Genomic DNA, 17,323 nt, shown 5'->3' on the forward strand with positions numbered 1-17,323 from the left:
ACAGAACTATTCACACAAGTACGTACTACTCAACTGGAGTTAGGATTACAGAAATTAGGGCTGAATTATTGTTTATCAGGAGAAACAGAATGATCATGTTAGCATTTCTAGGTATTGCAAGCTGGTTTTATTCCTAGAATAGATTCATATATATTAGCCTCAACACGGGATTATATTCTTGTTTACAAGAAATTTCAGTACCACTGCAGAACTTACATATAATGTTACACCCCGTTCACCTTTTACACCTTTCAGTCCATTCAATCCTGGGCGGCCCTGCAATGAAGAGAAATGTTTTAGTGTCCGTACAGAAGTAAACTGCTATTTTTATTACGTCTGAAAGACCCTAACACGTACAGGTCGTCCAGGAATACCAAGTTCTCCCTTAGGTCCAGAAGGTCCTACTGGTCCCTGGAGAGAAAATAGAAAGAGTGATTAGCTGAGAAAAGGAGCAAAATTTAAAACTTTCTATATGGAAAGTGATAGTGACTCATGTTCTGGTTATTTTGAACGCGCATCAATGTGTTTTTAAAAAAGGTTCCCTGTCTGCAGACTAATTCCCTTCAACAACTATTCTGAGAGTACAGATGTGAGGCAGATAGTCCTGCATATAAAAATGGAACCCCAAGATTGTGATCTTTGGAGGAAAAGATTCTTTGCTCTCACTGTCGAAGTCTAAATTTCACCCAGATTTTGTGTGTCCAAAGTATCCAAAGCTGAGCTGCCAACTATAAAGGGGAACTTATAAGCATCTGTCTATAGAACAGGAACTGTCTCTCTCTGCATGCCTGAATGAATGTGTGATTGGTGTGATTTCTATGGAAACTTTCTGCTAGTCTTGCATTTTTAAAATTATTTTTGAGTGGGGACTTTTTAGGATGATTGAGAAAATGTCTAGACTGACCTCAAATGTCTCCAAAAAAACCCATAGACCTCTTGACTGGATATATTTTTCAATCTGTGGACTTTCCAAGTGCAAAACTCCTGGAATGAGGAGAATCTTTATTTACATAAAGGTGACCTAATTGGACCCCAGTGACCATGGCTGCTGCTGATTGCTGAACACTGGCCAGGTGATATCATAATGCCTGACAAAGGAACCCATGCTTCTTCCACACTCCCAGCTGTAGAAGTTGCATATTGCTGGACTCTTAAGTGTCAACTTCCACAAGTAAAAACCTCTAGCCAGCAACAAGTCCATCCACATAAAACAGCAGAATTGAGAAGACCACAGGCTAACTTTTTTCAACCAGGCTAAATGAAACCGCAAGAGTAACCAACACCATTCTGTATATGTAGTAACTTTTGGATTTTCTTTTCTTTTCCAATTTGTATTAGCAGAGGGACACCTCTGCCTTAGCATTCTTGCAACGTTTTTAACTCCAGCAGGTGGCTGGTAGTGAGTGTGTGTTTGAGTGCAAAACAGTGTGTGTGGATAGAACCCACAGAATCTGAGAATGGTGCTGAGATGGATCCCTGTCCCCGGGGTGCCACCTGGAACTGACGTACAGCTGAGACCTCTGTCTCACCAATCTGGGTTCCCTCTTGCACTGTGACAAGCTGCAAAGCCCTCCAAGCTTGCACTCACACCAACATCCACAGGCTGGGGCCACACCCAGCTGTGTTCATAAATGCTCTAGCCAGCCATTCATGAACCCACAATAAAGAAGCTACAACCAAAGTACTCCCCGCTCCCCATCCTAGACCCCAGAACTATACTGTCCTGCCCTGGTCAAAATTCAACCAGTATGAATTTATTATCCAGTCTGCCACTTCTACAAAGGAAAGTGGAGAGCATCAACTCTTGTTCATGAGCTGAGGTTTATCCAGTTTGCACTTCAAACAACACACAGTGTTTTAGGTACAATATAAAATAGATTAACTGCAGAAAGATAGCTCTAAAATGACAGCAAACAGATCTAAGTAGATTACCATAAGAAATAAAACAAAACCATAATCTAAGCCTAATGTACTAGTTAGTATTTGAATCAAGCAGTGTCTCACCCAGTTAGATAGTACAAGCAGGTTAGCTTTTACATACACAGGCAGACTTCTTTCTTTCCTGCCTGGGACCAACACTTCCCACCCAGTTCAGTCTTTTTCCTCTGGTACTTTCAGGTGTTGTTGTTGTAGGGAAAGTAAGGTCCAGTCATGATGTCATTTCCCCCTTTTATATCTTCTTCCCACTTGCTGGAAAGCTCTTTTGCTGTTGCCTGGGTCAAAAAGTTCCCATTGTGTAGTTCTATCTCTGAAAGGTTTCTATTGTACACAGTTCCTGGGGTAATCCTTATGGCTGTGTATATTTCCTTGTAGCAGATAGAGCACTCACCGCTGCAGCACCTCCTGCTGGTCAGTCTGGGAATTAGCTCTTTCCAGCCTCAGAGCGCCTCCTGCTGGCCAGTGTCTCACTTGCCTCAAGCCCCGTGTCCCTCCCGGACTCCGGTGCCCTTTACCTTGGAGCTGTGCCCCCACATGCTGGGTCTCCCTTCCCAAGGGAATCCCCTCCCCCATGCCCACCTTGCCTCAGTGGCTACTGCCAGTCATCATCTAGCCCCCTTTCTCTGGGGCAGACTGCAGTATGCAATGGCCATTCATCACTGACAAGGGGGTTGGACCAGCTGCCTCTGCCTATCCCTGGGCTGCACCTCTTCAATCCCAGTACCTCCTTAGGCCTTTACCAAGGCCTCAGCCTGGGGAATTGCCAGGCTGGAGCTCCCCAGCTCCTTTAGCTCTCCCCCAGCACTGCTCTGTTTCAGGTACCCTTTTCTCCCAGGCAGCTAGGTCCATCTCTTTCCAAAGCTAGAGAGAGACTGCCTGCCTTCTGGCCCGGCAGTCTTTTATAGGCCCAGCCTGGCCCTGATTGGCTGCCTCCCAGCCTTTTCTTATTGGCTCTGAGCCCCAGCTCTCTCCAAGGGCTGGCTTTTAACCCTTTCAGGGCTGGAGCCATTAACATTGTTTGGCCTTTTTATCGTTGTACCTGAAAGGCTGCTTATGGGTGTTCTCAACCTCACAACATGGTTCAGTAGCACATACGTAGCCAGACTTCATAACTTCACATACAATGATAGCGCATACAATCCAGCAAGATATTAATGTCTAGCAGATCAAGACTTTCAGAATGATACCTCACAAGGCATACTTGTACAAAATATATCATTATTATATGACAGTGGTGAATATGGGGTGCCACAGGTATCTCTAGAGTAGTTCCTCCAATACCCAACAGCCCTACATTAACAATGGTGCTGTCTAAAGATCACACAGGCCTATATATCATGCATTAGGGGTTGTTGCCAAAAATAAAAAATACAATCACCCATTCATCCAGACCACCTTAGTAGTTTTAGACAATTTTTCTAAATTCCTGTTGCCGAGGCCCTCTTCCTTAGCTAATTTAAATGATAATTAGAAATTTGTCCCTGAAAATATCAATTTGTTGTGGGCAAGAGCCAGGATTACTCAATATTGACAGGTTTCAGCGTAGCAGCCGTGTTAGTCTGTATCCGCAAAAAGAAAAGGAGGACTTGTGGCACCTTAGAGACAAACAAATTTATTTGAGCATAAGCTTTTGTGAGTTACAGCTCATCTCATCGGATGCATGAAGCTCATGAAAGCTTATGCTCTAATAAATTTGTTAGTCTCTAAGGTGCCAAAAGTACTCCTTTTCTTTCTGTCAATATTGACAGTTGCTCCTGGGTCCTGATTTTAAATCATACCAAGAGGTATGTAATAATATAAAGATCCCACATTTTCAGTATTTACAAGTAAAACATTTTATTGTGGAATCTGGATATGTGGCAGCCCTTTCTAGACCTTTAGCCACATTGGATGAGGAACAAGCTAGAACAAAAGGTTTACTTTCTAAGATACATACAAATTTGACTGAGAAAGATGTTAGGAAAACAATCCAGATGAAAAGATGGGAGACAGACTTGGACAAAGAAATTGATCTGGCTAAGAGTGTCTCCATATAGGAAAAGGGATATACATCCTCAATTTGGGTGGCCCATAAGGAATTTTTTTTATAAACTACTGTATAGATGACAACTGACTCCAGTTAAGCACCATCATATTTTTTGTTATGAGAGAGGTATTCCTGTGATGGGGTTGTAGGAAAAGGGGAAAGATACTTGCACATGTGGTGACTGCACTCAGGAATTAGATGGTTTTGGGTGGAAATTATTAAAGAGATTCATTGTATGACAAAATGCTGGCTGGTTTCCCAGAGATCCCTGACCTACTTGCTTAATGCTCCAGTAAAGGATCTGCATTTTAAAGAGAACAACAAATTAATTTCTTTTTATTGTTAGCTGCTAGACTTTGTATTGGAAAAATGTGACTCTTCCTCTTGTGGAATTGTGGTACAGTCCTTGCAATGGAAAAACTTTCATATCCAGTACGTACACAAGAGATGCACCAAAAAGAGGATAGGTACTTATAAATTTGGTCACCCTTTTTAGCAAACTCAGAGGAGGGCTCCCCAGCCAGTAAGCCAGGTACTGTGAAAAATAACCTGATCCTGAATAAGAAATATATGACATACCATGTTAATGTTTTATTGTAACTTTGCCTTAATACAAGTTTCAAAAGGAGTTATATGTTTAATCTTGAAAAAACTTGTTATTTTCACCTTCATTTAAAATACAAATGACAAATTTAACAAGTGGTGTCATCTCGAATGTTTCTTATAACCTTATATTGGGGGATAAGGAGACAAGCTATTTCCTAACCACCAGTAATTTGGGCAGGCTGCCTTAATTGGCATCAGAGCTGTAGTCCCAAAATTAGCTTCAGTCAGCGAGTGATTTGACACCCCACATTCTGTAACTCATACTTTGTTGGAACATAAATATATAAAATGGCACTGAAACTGACAATGTTCTGTTGCTCTGGGGACTGATAGCTAAAAAGACTACTGTCTTCTTAAGTTACATAGAGTGTGTAAGGAATTGTTGGTTTATTTGAGGTGGTTTAACCAATCTCATAATTTGATGATTCTAGAAACCCACTTTATTCTAATTTGATTTGTTTATTTGTATTTTATTTTATGGTTTTGTTTAGTTGTTCAGGCAATAAAACATTTAAAATTAGAAACCTGTGTGGTTTGGATGGTTTTTTCTCAGACATCAGGGTTCAGAACCACCTAGTGGTGGTTTGTAGAACTGCTCTATACTCCTCCGTATCTGGTGCTCAGGTAGGAACATTGTTGTGTTTTGAGGGAAAGTTGACTTCTGTATATTGATCCCTTCTTTCAGTGAGCAATGTAGACTCCAGAATCATTGGGAGTCTGGGGTGATGCATAGCCACTGGTCAACCACTTTTCCACCCAATAATGTCTATACTGCTTGCACAGAACAGACAGATTCAGACTTGAAGGCTTTCAGCAGCTTTTCTGCATACTGTATGATTTAAGAGTGTCTCCCTTTATTGAACCCTAATGTAAAAATTGACCAAGTCAAACCCAAGAATATTATTTTTCTTTGAGGCAGTAACTCTCAATATTGTCTGGGCAAAACAGTCAGTGCTGTGTACTGTATGTACTGTTAGAATTTTCTATTACAGATGTAAGCAGAGTCAGGATAGGCTCCACCCTGACATCTGGTGGTGAGGTGTGGCAAGTTGTGGAAAAGAACTTCAGAGGCTGATCTCATTTGCATAGGCACACCCACCCCGTCTAGAATGAGGCCATAACTGCCCAAATGGTCACTTTGGCTGTTGTGGGATCCCCAGTGTCTCTGTTATTGGGGCGGGAAGAATAAATTGTTATTACCCTGATTATGGGAACTGTGCTTGGAACTGTACTTGGCCTTTTGTTATGATGGCCTTTTGTTATGTTATCACCATCAACTGAGTAGCACTCGCTAGGCAAGGGACATGGGTTCCAAAACTCTGTGAATTGAGAGAGACTTGAGATAGGTATTAGTACCTGGTGGTGTCGGCCCCTTTGAGGGCCTGAAGCACTAATTGCATCTCTGTCTCTCTCCACTGTGGAATGTCAGAGCTAATTTTGGGTCTATTAAGAGTCTTGCTACACATACTGTGCTGCATTCACTTTGGCCTTATGGTGCACCAGCACTAAAGCTCCTACTACTATGAGCTGAAATCACTGAGCACTGTATCAAGTAGTGGGGAGCCGGAAGATCTAGAGTGCAGTGGTGCTGTTCGTGGATAGGCTGGCGGAGTGTTCGTGGGACGGCGAGGTGAGCAGAGCTGTTCGTGAGACGGTGAGCTGTGCAGAGCGGAGCCAGTCGTGGTGGAGCGGAGCTGGTCGTGAGACAGCAAGCTGTGCAGAGCTGTTCGTGAGACGGCGAGCTGTGCAGAGCGGAGCCGGTCGTGGTGGAGCAGAGCCATTCGTGAGACAGCGTAGCAGAGCAGAGCCCTGGGGGGCAGTCAGCTTCAGAACATGTAAGGTGCCCCTTACCTCTTTCCCCCATACACAGGCACATTTTAGCCAGACTGGGGAGTAACACTATGCAGATGAACTTTTGAACTCTGGGGCTGGACTTTTTGGACTTTGGGTGATTTGGGGATTGCTGGACTCAAGAGACGTTTGGGTTCTGGGACTCAAGAACCCGAGGGAAAGGATGTGGCCCAATTTTCTGGGGTGGGTCTTTGCTCATGGTTTAGTTAATGAACACTAGTTGTGGTGTTTCCCCAATTTAATGCTGATGTCGTTTACCTCATGTTATTAAAGATTCTCTACTACACCGAGACTCTGTGCTTGCGAGAGGGGAAGTATTGCCTCTTTGAGGCGCCCAGGGGGTGTGTAAGATTTTCCCAGGTCACTGGGTGGGGGCTCGAGCCAAGTTTACATTTGCTTTGATGAGAGGGAACCCCTGTGTACTGAACCCGGCCCTTGCTACTATCAACTTGGCCTGGCAGAAGGGTTACACAAAAATTCAATGGGTTTTTGATATCATTTCATCCTGATGTCAGTTTTGTAGGAGCCAAAAATGCTCCTACAAAATGCTTGATTAGATGGTTGTTTACATTGCAGGAGTGCCCAAAGACTCCAATAGGGATCAGCCCCCACTGCGTTAGGCACTGTACGAACACAATCTGCATCAATGTTCTTGTTCTGCACCCGACACAGAGGTAGCAAAGGCAGATTTCTTAGAATACATTTTTTTACCCAGATCCTGCAAACACTTTCCCACATAAGTTATATTACTCACACAAGTGGTCTTATTGATGTCACTAGGGCCAGACCGGGAACTATATTCTGTTTTACTTGCTCAGGGCTAGAGTGTAGCTGGCCCTTAAGTGGCTGCAGTGGGGTAGGAAGGAGTGAGCAGATTCCCCTCATGCAGGTTGTGTAGCCAACCAGAACTGCAGCCCTGGTAGTGGAGAGAGAACAGGAGCTGCTTCTGAGATTCATCCCCCAGAGCAACTTGTCTGAAAGGGGGCTTAGAGCAGGCAGAGCCATGACGGTCTCTCCTATGCCATGCATGCTCCTTCCAGGGCAATGAGTGATTTGGGAAATATTTGCCTCACTGAGGCAGGTTGCCTCCAGTACTCCCCCTGGGGTGGCATGGCCCCATACTATTCCTTACTGTGGGCTGTGATGAAATGCCACAACCTAGCCTTACAGTTATTTTGCACATTTAAAGCTGTAATGGATAAAGAGTCTGATTCACAGCAACCAGTACTGGTCTCTGATGAAACTGATAGTAAATAATATGACTGACACATCATTCCATTCTATTGCTCATGATTCATAGATTCCAAGGCCAGAAGGGACCATTGGGATCATCTAGTCTGACCTCAGGTAGAACACAGGCCATGGAACTTCCCTGAAAAAGTCCCTGGAAAAATCATGGAGCAGGTCCTCAAGGAATCAAGTCTGAAGCACTTAGAGGAGAAGAAAGTGATCAGGAACAGTCAGCATGGATTCACCAAGGGCAAGTCATGCCTGACTAATCTAATTGCCTTCTATGATGAGATAACTGGCTCTGTGGACGAGGGGAAAGCAGTGGACGTATTTTTCCTTGACTTTAGCAAAGCTTTTGACACGGTCTCCCACAGTATTCTTGCGAGCAAGTTAAAGAAGTATGGGCTGGATGAATGGACTCTAAGGTGGATACAAAGTTGGCTAGATTGTCAGGCTCAACGGGTAGTGATCAATGGCTCCATGTCTAGTTGGCAGCCGGTGTCAAGTGGAGTGCCCCAAGGGTCGGTCCTGGGGCAGGTTTTGTTCAATATCTTCATAAATGATCTGGAGGATGGTGTGGATTGCACCCTCAGCAAGTTTGCAGATGACACTAAACTGGGAGGAGAGGTAGATATGCTGGACGGTAGGGATAGGATACAGAGGGACCTAGACAAATCAGAGGATTGGGCCAAAAGAAATCTGATGAGGTTCAACAAGGACAAGTGCAGAGTCCTGCACTTAGGACGGAAGAACCCCATGCACCGCTACAGACTAGGGACCGAATGGCTAGGCAGCAGTTCTGCAGAAAAGGAACTAGGGGTTACAGTGGACGAGAAGTTGGATATGAGACAACAGCGTGCCCTTGTTGCCAAGAAGGCCAATGGCATTTTGGGATGTATATGTAGGGGCATTGCCAGTAGGTCGACGGACGTGATCATTCCCCTCTATTCGACATTGGTGAGGCCTCATCTGGAGTACTGTGTCCAGTTTTGGGCCCCACACTACAAGAAGGATGTGGAAAAATTGGAAAGAGTCCAGCGGAGGGCAACAAAAATGATTAGGGGACTGGAACACATGACTTATGCGGAGAGGCTGAGGGAACTGGGATTGTTCAGTCTGCGGAAGAGAAGAATGAGGAGGGATTTGATAGCTGCTTTCAACTACCTGAAAGGGGGTTCCAAAGAGGATGGATCTAAACTGTTCTCAGTGGTAGCTGATGACAGAACAAGGAGTAATGGTCTCAAGTTGCAGTGGGGGAGGTTTAGGTTGGATATTAGGAAAAACTTTTTCACTAGGAGGGTGGTGAAACACTGGAATGTGTTGCCTAGGGAGGTGGTGGAATCTCCTTCCTTAGAAGTTTTTAAGGTCAGGCTTGACAAAGCCCTGTCTGGGATGATTTAGTTGGGTATTGGTCCTGCTTTGAGCAGGGGGTTGGACTAGATGACCTCCTGAGGTCCCTTCCAACCCTGATATTCTATGATTAAGTCCCCACAGAATATTTTTAGAAAAAACATCCAATCTTGATTTAAAAGTTGCCAGTGATGGAGAATCCACCACAATCCTTGGAAAATGGTTCCAATGGTTCAGTCAGGAGCATGGGGTTTAGGGATGAAGGAGGAAGAGAAGCTGAATAACACAAAAAGAAAGAAGAGTTAAAAGAAATTAGACTGAAGATATGAAAACAGAGTAATTGTAACAAATGAGATAAATGAATAATGGAGTGAAAATGGGAGAGCTAGAAAGGGAAGAAATAAGGAAAGCAGGGGACAAAAGCAGTGTCGAGAGGTGACCTGCAAAGTAGTGTTTTTAAGGATGGTAAAGCTGCAGAAATGTTCTGAATGCCTCTAGAAAGAATGAGGTCAGAGAGACACCCAGCACATTATTCTATTGCTTTCAGATCTGCTTCCAAGGACAGAAATCCTTATTCAAGTCTTCCTCACATCCTGTATCCTCTACTGCAATTACTGTTTCCTTGGGCTTCACAAGCCCCTGCTCTCACAGGACAGAAGGCAGCAGCTTCTACATCCATGACACTAAGTCCAAATTACACCTCTAAGTTCAAATTGTCGATGAGGAACTGCAACGTGCCTTAGCTCAGAATGTGCCTGATAATTAAGAGCCCTTTTGAAAGTGCTTCTCAGTGTTGTGTTGTCTCTGACAGGCTGTTCAATGAAGTCTTGCTACTGCTGCAGCTTCCTACAAGGAGGCGCAGATCAGTTCATTTGGAAAGTGTTCCCCTCATTGCCCTGCTGTGTTTGCTATTCAGCCAAGTCCTGCTGCTACTGCTTTAGAGCACAGAACCACTAATAAAGCTGGGGCACTGGAGTAGCTGCCTCAGCTGGAAGAGTTGTGTTCCATTCATAGCTGTGACTGGTGCATGAGTTGTGGTCCATTCATAGCTGTGACATGGTGACTGGGATGAAGGCACATTCATTTTACTTTGTATTTTCCCACGTTTCTGAGTGGGACAGTGCCCACACGATAGGGCCTCTTACCTAAGCCCATCAGACCCCAAAGGCTTCCCTAGTTACTATGCAAAGGGCTCTCTGGGGCAAATCAGGCTCTTGGCTCAGTCCAGTAGCAGTGGCAATGGGAGCACTGTCCTATGCCTCTGCCATACAGCAGGGGAATGGGAAGGCATCCCTTTTGGCTGAGGATGCAGACGGCCTTATCAGCACCCCAGAAAACTGGAAATGAGCCTAAGGTTCAGGGTCGGCCGGCTACCCTCGAAGATGCTGGAGGTAAGCAGGGCATATAAGGCCAGTTCTCTGTCCTCATTCCCACTCACCCTAGAAGGCTATTCCGATCCTGGGCATTCATATAGTGACTTTTTTACCCAGAGACCCCAAAGCACTTCACAAAAGTATCTATAGTGTTCTCCATTATACATGTGGAAAAAGCAAGGGACAGAGAGGTGAAGTGACAGCTCGCAGTCACACAGCGAGTTGGTAGCACAGCTGGGAGTAGAACCTGGGTCTTGTCATTCCTAGTCTGACCTTCTATCTGTGCTGCCTCTCGATGTCAAGTGGTGTAGGCAGCCTGGAGGCCTATTTGGGAGCCAGCAGGGTGCCATGAAAGCTTAGCTTTATAGCTGTATTTGGATAATATTTGCCCTCGGGGGTCCACATATCATCTGATTAATAAGATCTGAAATACTGATATTGTCTGAATAACAGTCTGTTCACCAATCCCTACTCCAAACTAAGAGACTGATCTCCGAATTGATGGACTGTCAACTACCTTCTCCTCTCATTCCAAACTGGCAACCATTTGTCTTTTGCTGTTTTCTAACAGCAATAATGCATATTCATGGAGAGGCCTAACCCATCTATCTGATGATTAATGTGTCAAACTATAGTTTGTGATTCACATATAGTAATTCACTGTGTAAGCAGCCAACTTAAAAAAGAAAAGAATTCACCACAGGATAATTCCTAAGCAAAAGTATGATTAACGTTGGAATATTTTCAAGTTGTGTCATCCATCTAGTACCATCACGTATATTTCTCTCCTGCCCAAACATAAGTAAATTAAAAGAGAACTTTTACAATTAGTAATATAGGGTAGTGTTACTGAACAATAACAGCAACTTCAAGAATCTGAAAAGCCCATCAATACTGGCATCCAAATCTGCTATTTAATAATAAAATTGCGACATGTTACAGGGGATTTCAGACTTTTCTTTCACTTCCTGTTTGTAGTCAGATTGTGCCTGAGTGATGTCAGCTGAAGTCTAGGGTAGGAACAGACAGCAGCTGACAGGCAGGTTCTCAGGGATGTGAAAGAACCACAAGATTGCCACCTCAAATGTTCAAAAATCATGGGTCAGGCCCCCCAAAATCATGAGGTTTAAAAATTAATAAATTATGGGCTCCTTTTCTGTCCCTTCTGGTTTTAGAGCCTTTAAAGAACACTTGGATCAAGCTGCATCCATGAGGGCTAGAGATATAAACCATCAAAAATAGGTGAGATTCTCACATAATCCCAAGTCTCCAGGTGCTGGGGTTTTAAGTAAAACATCAAATAGTGTGAGACTCTCAATAAAATCATTAGAGTTGGCAACTCCCTCATTATTTCCTGCTTCACGATTCCAGCTCTGGCCCCTCCATGATGAGTATCAGTAACTTGTAGACGGAGCGGAAGGCAAGTTACCACCACTTGCAGCAGCTAGGGGGTGAAAGAAGCAAGTGAAACAGCCTGTAAAAGCATGGGGCTTACAGGAAGAGAGGCATTCTGCCATCAATGGCAGGGTAGGGAGGGTAAATTGGACCCTTTGATAGGGAGAGGGTAGGGTTAGCGCTTTGATGTTCTTCTTTCAGGGAGCCAGTTCTCCCTAATCCTCCGTACCACCTTGGGAGGGTCAGGCTATCATTACCAAGGGAGAGCCAACTCCCTGGGGGCATCACCAGTGCAAGGAAGCAGATCAAAGGTGCTAACTTGACCTTCACTCTAGCAGAGGGTTGGTTTTAATGCATATTTTCTGCTTTTGTTGTCAGCCATGCTGGCCTCGTAAGAATGCTGTCACTCTTGACCTGCTGCTGGAATTTGTACTGGCATCTCAGCCCCCAAGCAGCTGCTACTACTTACTTAGTGCCCTATATCCAAAACTGCTGCTATTCCTCACCCTCCCTGCTGTCCTTCTGGAGCCTTGAAAAGCAGGGAAGCAGTAGGTGGGACAATGCTCTTACATCTGTAACAGGCTTCTTGGGAGCCTGCTCCTCAGCTGATCACACCCCAGGCATCATAAATGATCAACCTTGAAGGCCCACAAAGGTGCCATCTACTTTGAGGACCTCAAGTCATTCTGCTGCAGTTGAGATAAGGTGAGGCTCTTGAGATAAAAGCCCCTTGACTTCAGTTCAGTTGTCAGGTTGGCTGTGCAACTGCACCAGAGTGTAAGGGGCATCTGGAGCCTCTTCTTACATTCCCTGCACAGCGTACCTACATTGCCAAATCCTGCACAGCCTCCTGCATTGGTGGATGGAGCCTTGACTTCACACTCCCCTCACGATGCTATGGCCAGCAGAGCTGAGCAGGCAGAGACGAAGAAACGGAGGCAGATTCATGACTCTCTGAAGCTCCTACTCCATAGCTGTGCTGCCCCTTCCTCAGGATAGATTGCAAGGTGACAATCTGATCCCTAACGGGGAGGGAGATGGGATTTTTGAGGGATGAGTCATTGACTCTGAAATTTACTTCCCCAGTTGATTTACCAAAGCCTGATTTTTCTTTTTTTTTTTTTTTTTTTTACTTTCTTGTCATGCTGCATCACTTACTGCTTCAAAGAAGAGTACCAAACTCATAAGAGGGAGGGGGAATGACCATTCGGGAAGGGGGAATTTGGGAGGGTTCATTTTTGAACATAAATATTGGTCCTATTATCTAATTTTTTTAAATACAAATTTCACATGGGCCCAGAACCCTGGATAGTCACAAACAAACAACTACATATGTACACAAAATAAACTCCTTGCGTTTCCGGAGTTCCCTCAGAGTGAATTGTGGAAGAAGAGATAATTTGTCACATCTACTGAGGTGAATTAGAAGAGGGTCAGGCTTATCTCTAGACTCCCTTGTTTTTAGTGAGAAGACATAATTATGTCATCCTATCATTTTTAAAGGTCTTATTTTTTCATTCATTGCCTTCTTACTATGGCGTAATTTGTAGGAGATACTTCTGCTATCACCACAAAGAGTCCTTCAGTGATGAAGTGCTGAGGCTTCAATCTCACAAACTGCTTGCCTTGCCTTCAGACATTATTACAATCGATATATTTTGCATTAGGATGTTATAAAGCAACGGAGTGGGAATGAGGGAGGAACTGGATGATTCTAGGCATAGAAAGACTGGACCAAATCCTGAGACAGCATAAATGTGTCAAATTCGAATGAAGTGTAGCCATTTAGGCAACTGTCAGTAAGGGCTTGTCTACACTTAACACACTACAGTGGCACAGCTGTAGTGTCAGGTTGCCCCGCTGGCTGAAGAAATCTGCCTCCCTGAAAGGCAGTAGCTAGTTGGATGGAAGAATTCCTCTGTTGACCTAAAACTGTCTACATGGGGAGTCTTAGGTCAGTTTATGTCACTCGGGATGTGGATTTTAGCTGGGTCAACCTAATATTCTAGTGTCAGGCAGGCCTAAGGCATTCACGTGGTACAACATGTGTACCCTGAGATACTTGAGCACCCTGTGGTGGTGTAAAAGGATCCTGAGTGCTCTTCAGTGGGGGTGGAGAGGCTAGGTCAGAAAAGGGACATGTCCTGTCAGAAAGACCATGTGTCTAAGTCAAAAGGCAAGATCAGCTCATCTCGCAGTGATTTAAGGGGGCGGGAAGGGAACTTAAGGCGATGATGTAAGTTAGAGTAGCCCTCCCAAGATACATTTGCACCAAAGCAACCAACAGAAGTGTCATGCAACACATCCAACCAGCCCCTCAAAAAAGACTTCAGTAAAACAACAGGTACTGACAAGGTACCCAGAACACCAAAATTACTGTATGTCAAAAATCCCCTTTGCTGAAATTTGCCATCTGGCACAGGGCATCCTTGGCCATACTATATCAAAAGCTGAAGCCAGGAGATAGCCAACCGCTAAAAGGAAGTGGTTTAAACCACTGCATAATATTTCATAGTCTATCAACCCAGCAGGTCACCAGGGAACATGGTAAAAAAAGAAAGCTGATGCAAACAGACACAGCACAAGAAACACCAACTTCGGCACATAACAAATGGCATCAGCAGGAGGGCAAACAAATCATAGGTTCTCAAAAGGATGCGAACCTAACACACAAGCATGCACCAGAGGCAACCAAAGCATTGCCAGTCAATCTGTGCCACCATCATAGGTATGGCATAGCATGATATTTCAGAAATTTCTCTACTGCATTCCTGCCTGCCATCTTTGCAGATGCTCCCAACCTTTCATTAATGTCATTAGTGCTATAGATCCTGTAGCCTTTGTCAATCTGCTAAAAGCAAACTGCCTTCTCTATCAATTTTTCTAGCTAGCTAGAGTTAAACCACAAATTCACCTGGTGTAATTTGCCTTTGAATCACAGCAGGATCTCACTTTGTCACTCCAGGACACTCACTTTAAATGTTGGAACAAATTTTCCAATGTAGATGCTTGCAGCTGTGCACTTAGAATTGTATGCGTATAATTTATGATCACAGATGTGATGTGTATGTATAAAGTGAGTATTTGTGCATGAACTTAGTCAGCTTGGCACCCAACTAGCAAGTAACCATTTAAATACCTGATGCAGATACACCCATTGGGCATTTACATTCATAGTTTAGACATGTGTACAATCACATGTGCCTAAATTTGAAAATCTGACCTGCTGTATTTTAAACTTACTGTACATTACTTTTACACACAATTTTCAGGATTGCATTTTCTACACTGAGACTATTATAGCTGTAAAAGGAAAAGATAAAATGCTCATTAAAACTGTGGGAACTGAAATAAGCAGGGGTCATGTTGTATCATAATTTGGGGACAGGAATTTAAGAGCTGATATCTTCCTAAAATTCAGACATGCCAGATTCATATGCGAGGTAAAGCCATTGAAAGCAGGTTTCAGAGTAGCAGCCGCGTTAGTCTGTATCCGCAAAAAGAACAGGAGGACTTGTGGCACCTTGGAGACGAACAAATGGATTGGCGCATAAGCTTTCGTGAGCTACAGCTCACTTCATCGAATGCATGCCTTAAAAAAAAATCTGTACGAGTTTTTTCATGAAGTTGATAAATTTCCACTCCACACAGCTAAATTCAGTGCCTTGCGTAATGACAGGTTTCAGAGTAGCAGCCGTGTTAGTCTGTATCCGCAAAAAGAAAAGGAGGACTTGTGGCACCTTAGAGACGAACAAATGGATTGGAGCATAAGCTTTCATGAGCTACAGCTCACTTCATCGGATGCATGCAGTGGAAAGCCATGCTCCAATAAATGCGATCGTGTCTAAGGTGCCACAAGTCCTCCTTTTCCACTGAAATCAGCGGAGTTACACGAAGGATGAATTTGGCCCCAAATTGCATGTGGTCAGGAAGGCCACTCCCCTCTTCTAGCCCAGGGAGTTTTTTTAAATCTGAAAAAAACTGGTGCGTTCCAAGGTAAAGGGATTAAAATAATCAAATCTGGAACTCATTGCGACTGATTGTACCAAATTCATCCCCGCTGTGACTTCATTGAATTTGGCCAACTAGTCTTTATCGTTCAACTATTTTTGAGTTATTAAGTTTCAAGCTTTGGGAGCAGCATTCCTTGTAGAGTCAAAACATTGCAAACCTAGGGAGCCTAAAGCAAAGCATCTAAAGCTATATTTAGGTACTTCAATAAATGGCCTCATTTTCATGTCCAGTCTGCAGCTTCCACTGAAGGCAAGGGAGCTGAACATAATTCAGCACCTGTGAAAATCAGGTCAGACTTAATGTAGATGCCTGAATATGGGTTTAGGTTTCTAGCTTTGGAAACAAGTTTTGAAAAATTTGGCCTCTGTTTTTTAATAATCAGATGATACATATGTGCTATCACTTGTTAAATTCTAAACCAAAACAGGAACAATTTGCAGTACTGTATACCAAAGACAAATACTTCGAAGACATTGCTGTCTGTGGGTCTGAAAATTATGCTTCATCTTTGCTGAATGGTATTGAAAAACTAAAGCTAATTGACTAAGTTGAGGTAATCTCTGTAAAATCAAAAAGTACAAATATATTAAAAAATAGCAAATATCTTACCATAGGCCCTCGTGGTCCCACTGCCCCATGCTCACCCTGTGAGAAAGACATTCATATTAGTGATGAAGAGAAACTCTAATGTCTTGTTGGCTTGGTTAGTAATGGAGTGCAAGTGTCCCAAAAGAACTTGGTAACAGTATTAGCCTACCTTCTGCCCTTGTCGTCCTGTAAGTTCTCTTAGAGATCCATCTGCAGATATGATAACTCCTGGTTCTCCCTTTTCACCCTACAGTTCACATAATCATTTTGTGATGTTTATACAACAGTTCTAAACAAAGCTTTACTTGCAAAGACCAGACAGCTTCAAAAGGTCAGTGCAGCAACATTTTTGTTGGTTCAAAGTAGTGACAGGCTGGTGGGAGAGATGGCAACTACAAAAATGTGACTAGGGTGGATTTTAATTGGGGGGGGAAGATGAGGGTTGTTTCTTTTTTAACCATGGTACAATAAACCAAAAACATCCTGCTCCTAAAAACCCTGAAAGAGAACCAAAATAATACAACAAGCCTTCCCTCAGCTAGTGCCCCTAACTGAAAGTGTAACATGAAACCTAAATAGCTCCCTGGCTGTCATCAAAGCAGAGGTCTTTTCTTCTAAACATTTGGAGCATGATGCTGTCCTATTATCTCTAGCCAATAAACTTTAGTCACCAAGAGCTGGGCTGTGAACCCCTTCGTTTCACTAGTAAGCTGCTACTGCAAGGAGGGCTCCAATTCAATTCAATGGAACCAATCACATGAATAACTGCTCCGCAGTGGGAATAAGTGGTTCCCAGTGTGGCCCTAGTAGCTGCCATCACCCACCCTACTGCAGCCCAGGCATCCTGAACAACCTGGTCCCACAACCTCAAAGTGAAGAAATTTGGCCTCTGGCTTGACACCAACCACTGCCCCGCTCACCACAGTAACTCTGCTGAATAGTCAGCTCAGTG

At 43.8% G+C, this 17,323-nt stretch overlaps 1 protein-coding gene across 1 annotated transcript in view; it reads right to left on the reverse strand.

Moving 5' to 3' along the window:
• COL15A1 (collagen type XV alpha 1 chain) overlaps positions 1–17,323 on the reverse strand; it is a 208,371-nt gene that overhangs the window by 40,626 nt on the left and 150,422 nt on the right. Inside the window, exons 25-28 of the mRNA XM_077809195.1 lie at positions 16,541–16,618; positions 16,393–16,428; positions 358–411; positions 217–276 (exon numbers count right to left, since the gene is read on the reverse strand). Coding sequence (XP_077665321.1) covers positions 217–276; positions 358–411; positions 16,393–16,428; positions 16,541–16,618 — 228 coding nt within the window. The remainder of the gene's footprint in view (positions 1–216; positions 277–357; positions 412–16,392; positions 16,429–16,540; positions 16,619–17,323) is intronic.

This window comes from Eretmochelys imbricata, chromosome 2, assembly GCF_965152235.1.
Source record: "Eretmochelys imbricata isolate rEreImb1 chromosome 2, rEreImb1.hap1, whole genome shotgun sequence".
Lineage (NCBI taxonomy): Eukaryota > Metazoa > Chordata > Testudines > Cheloniidae > Eretmochelys > Eretmochelys imbricata.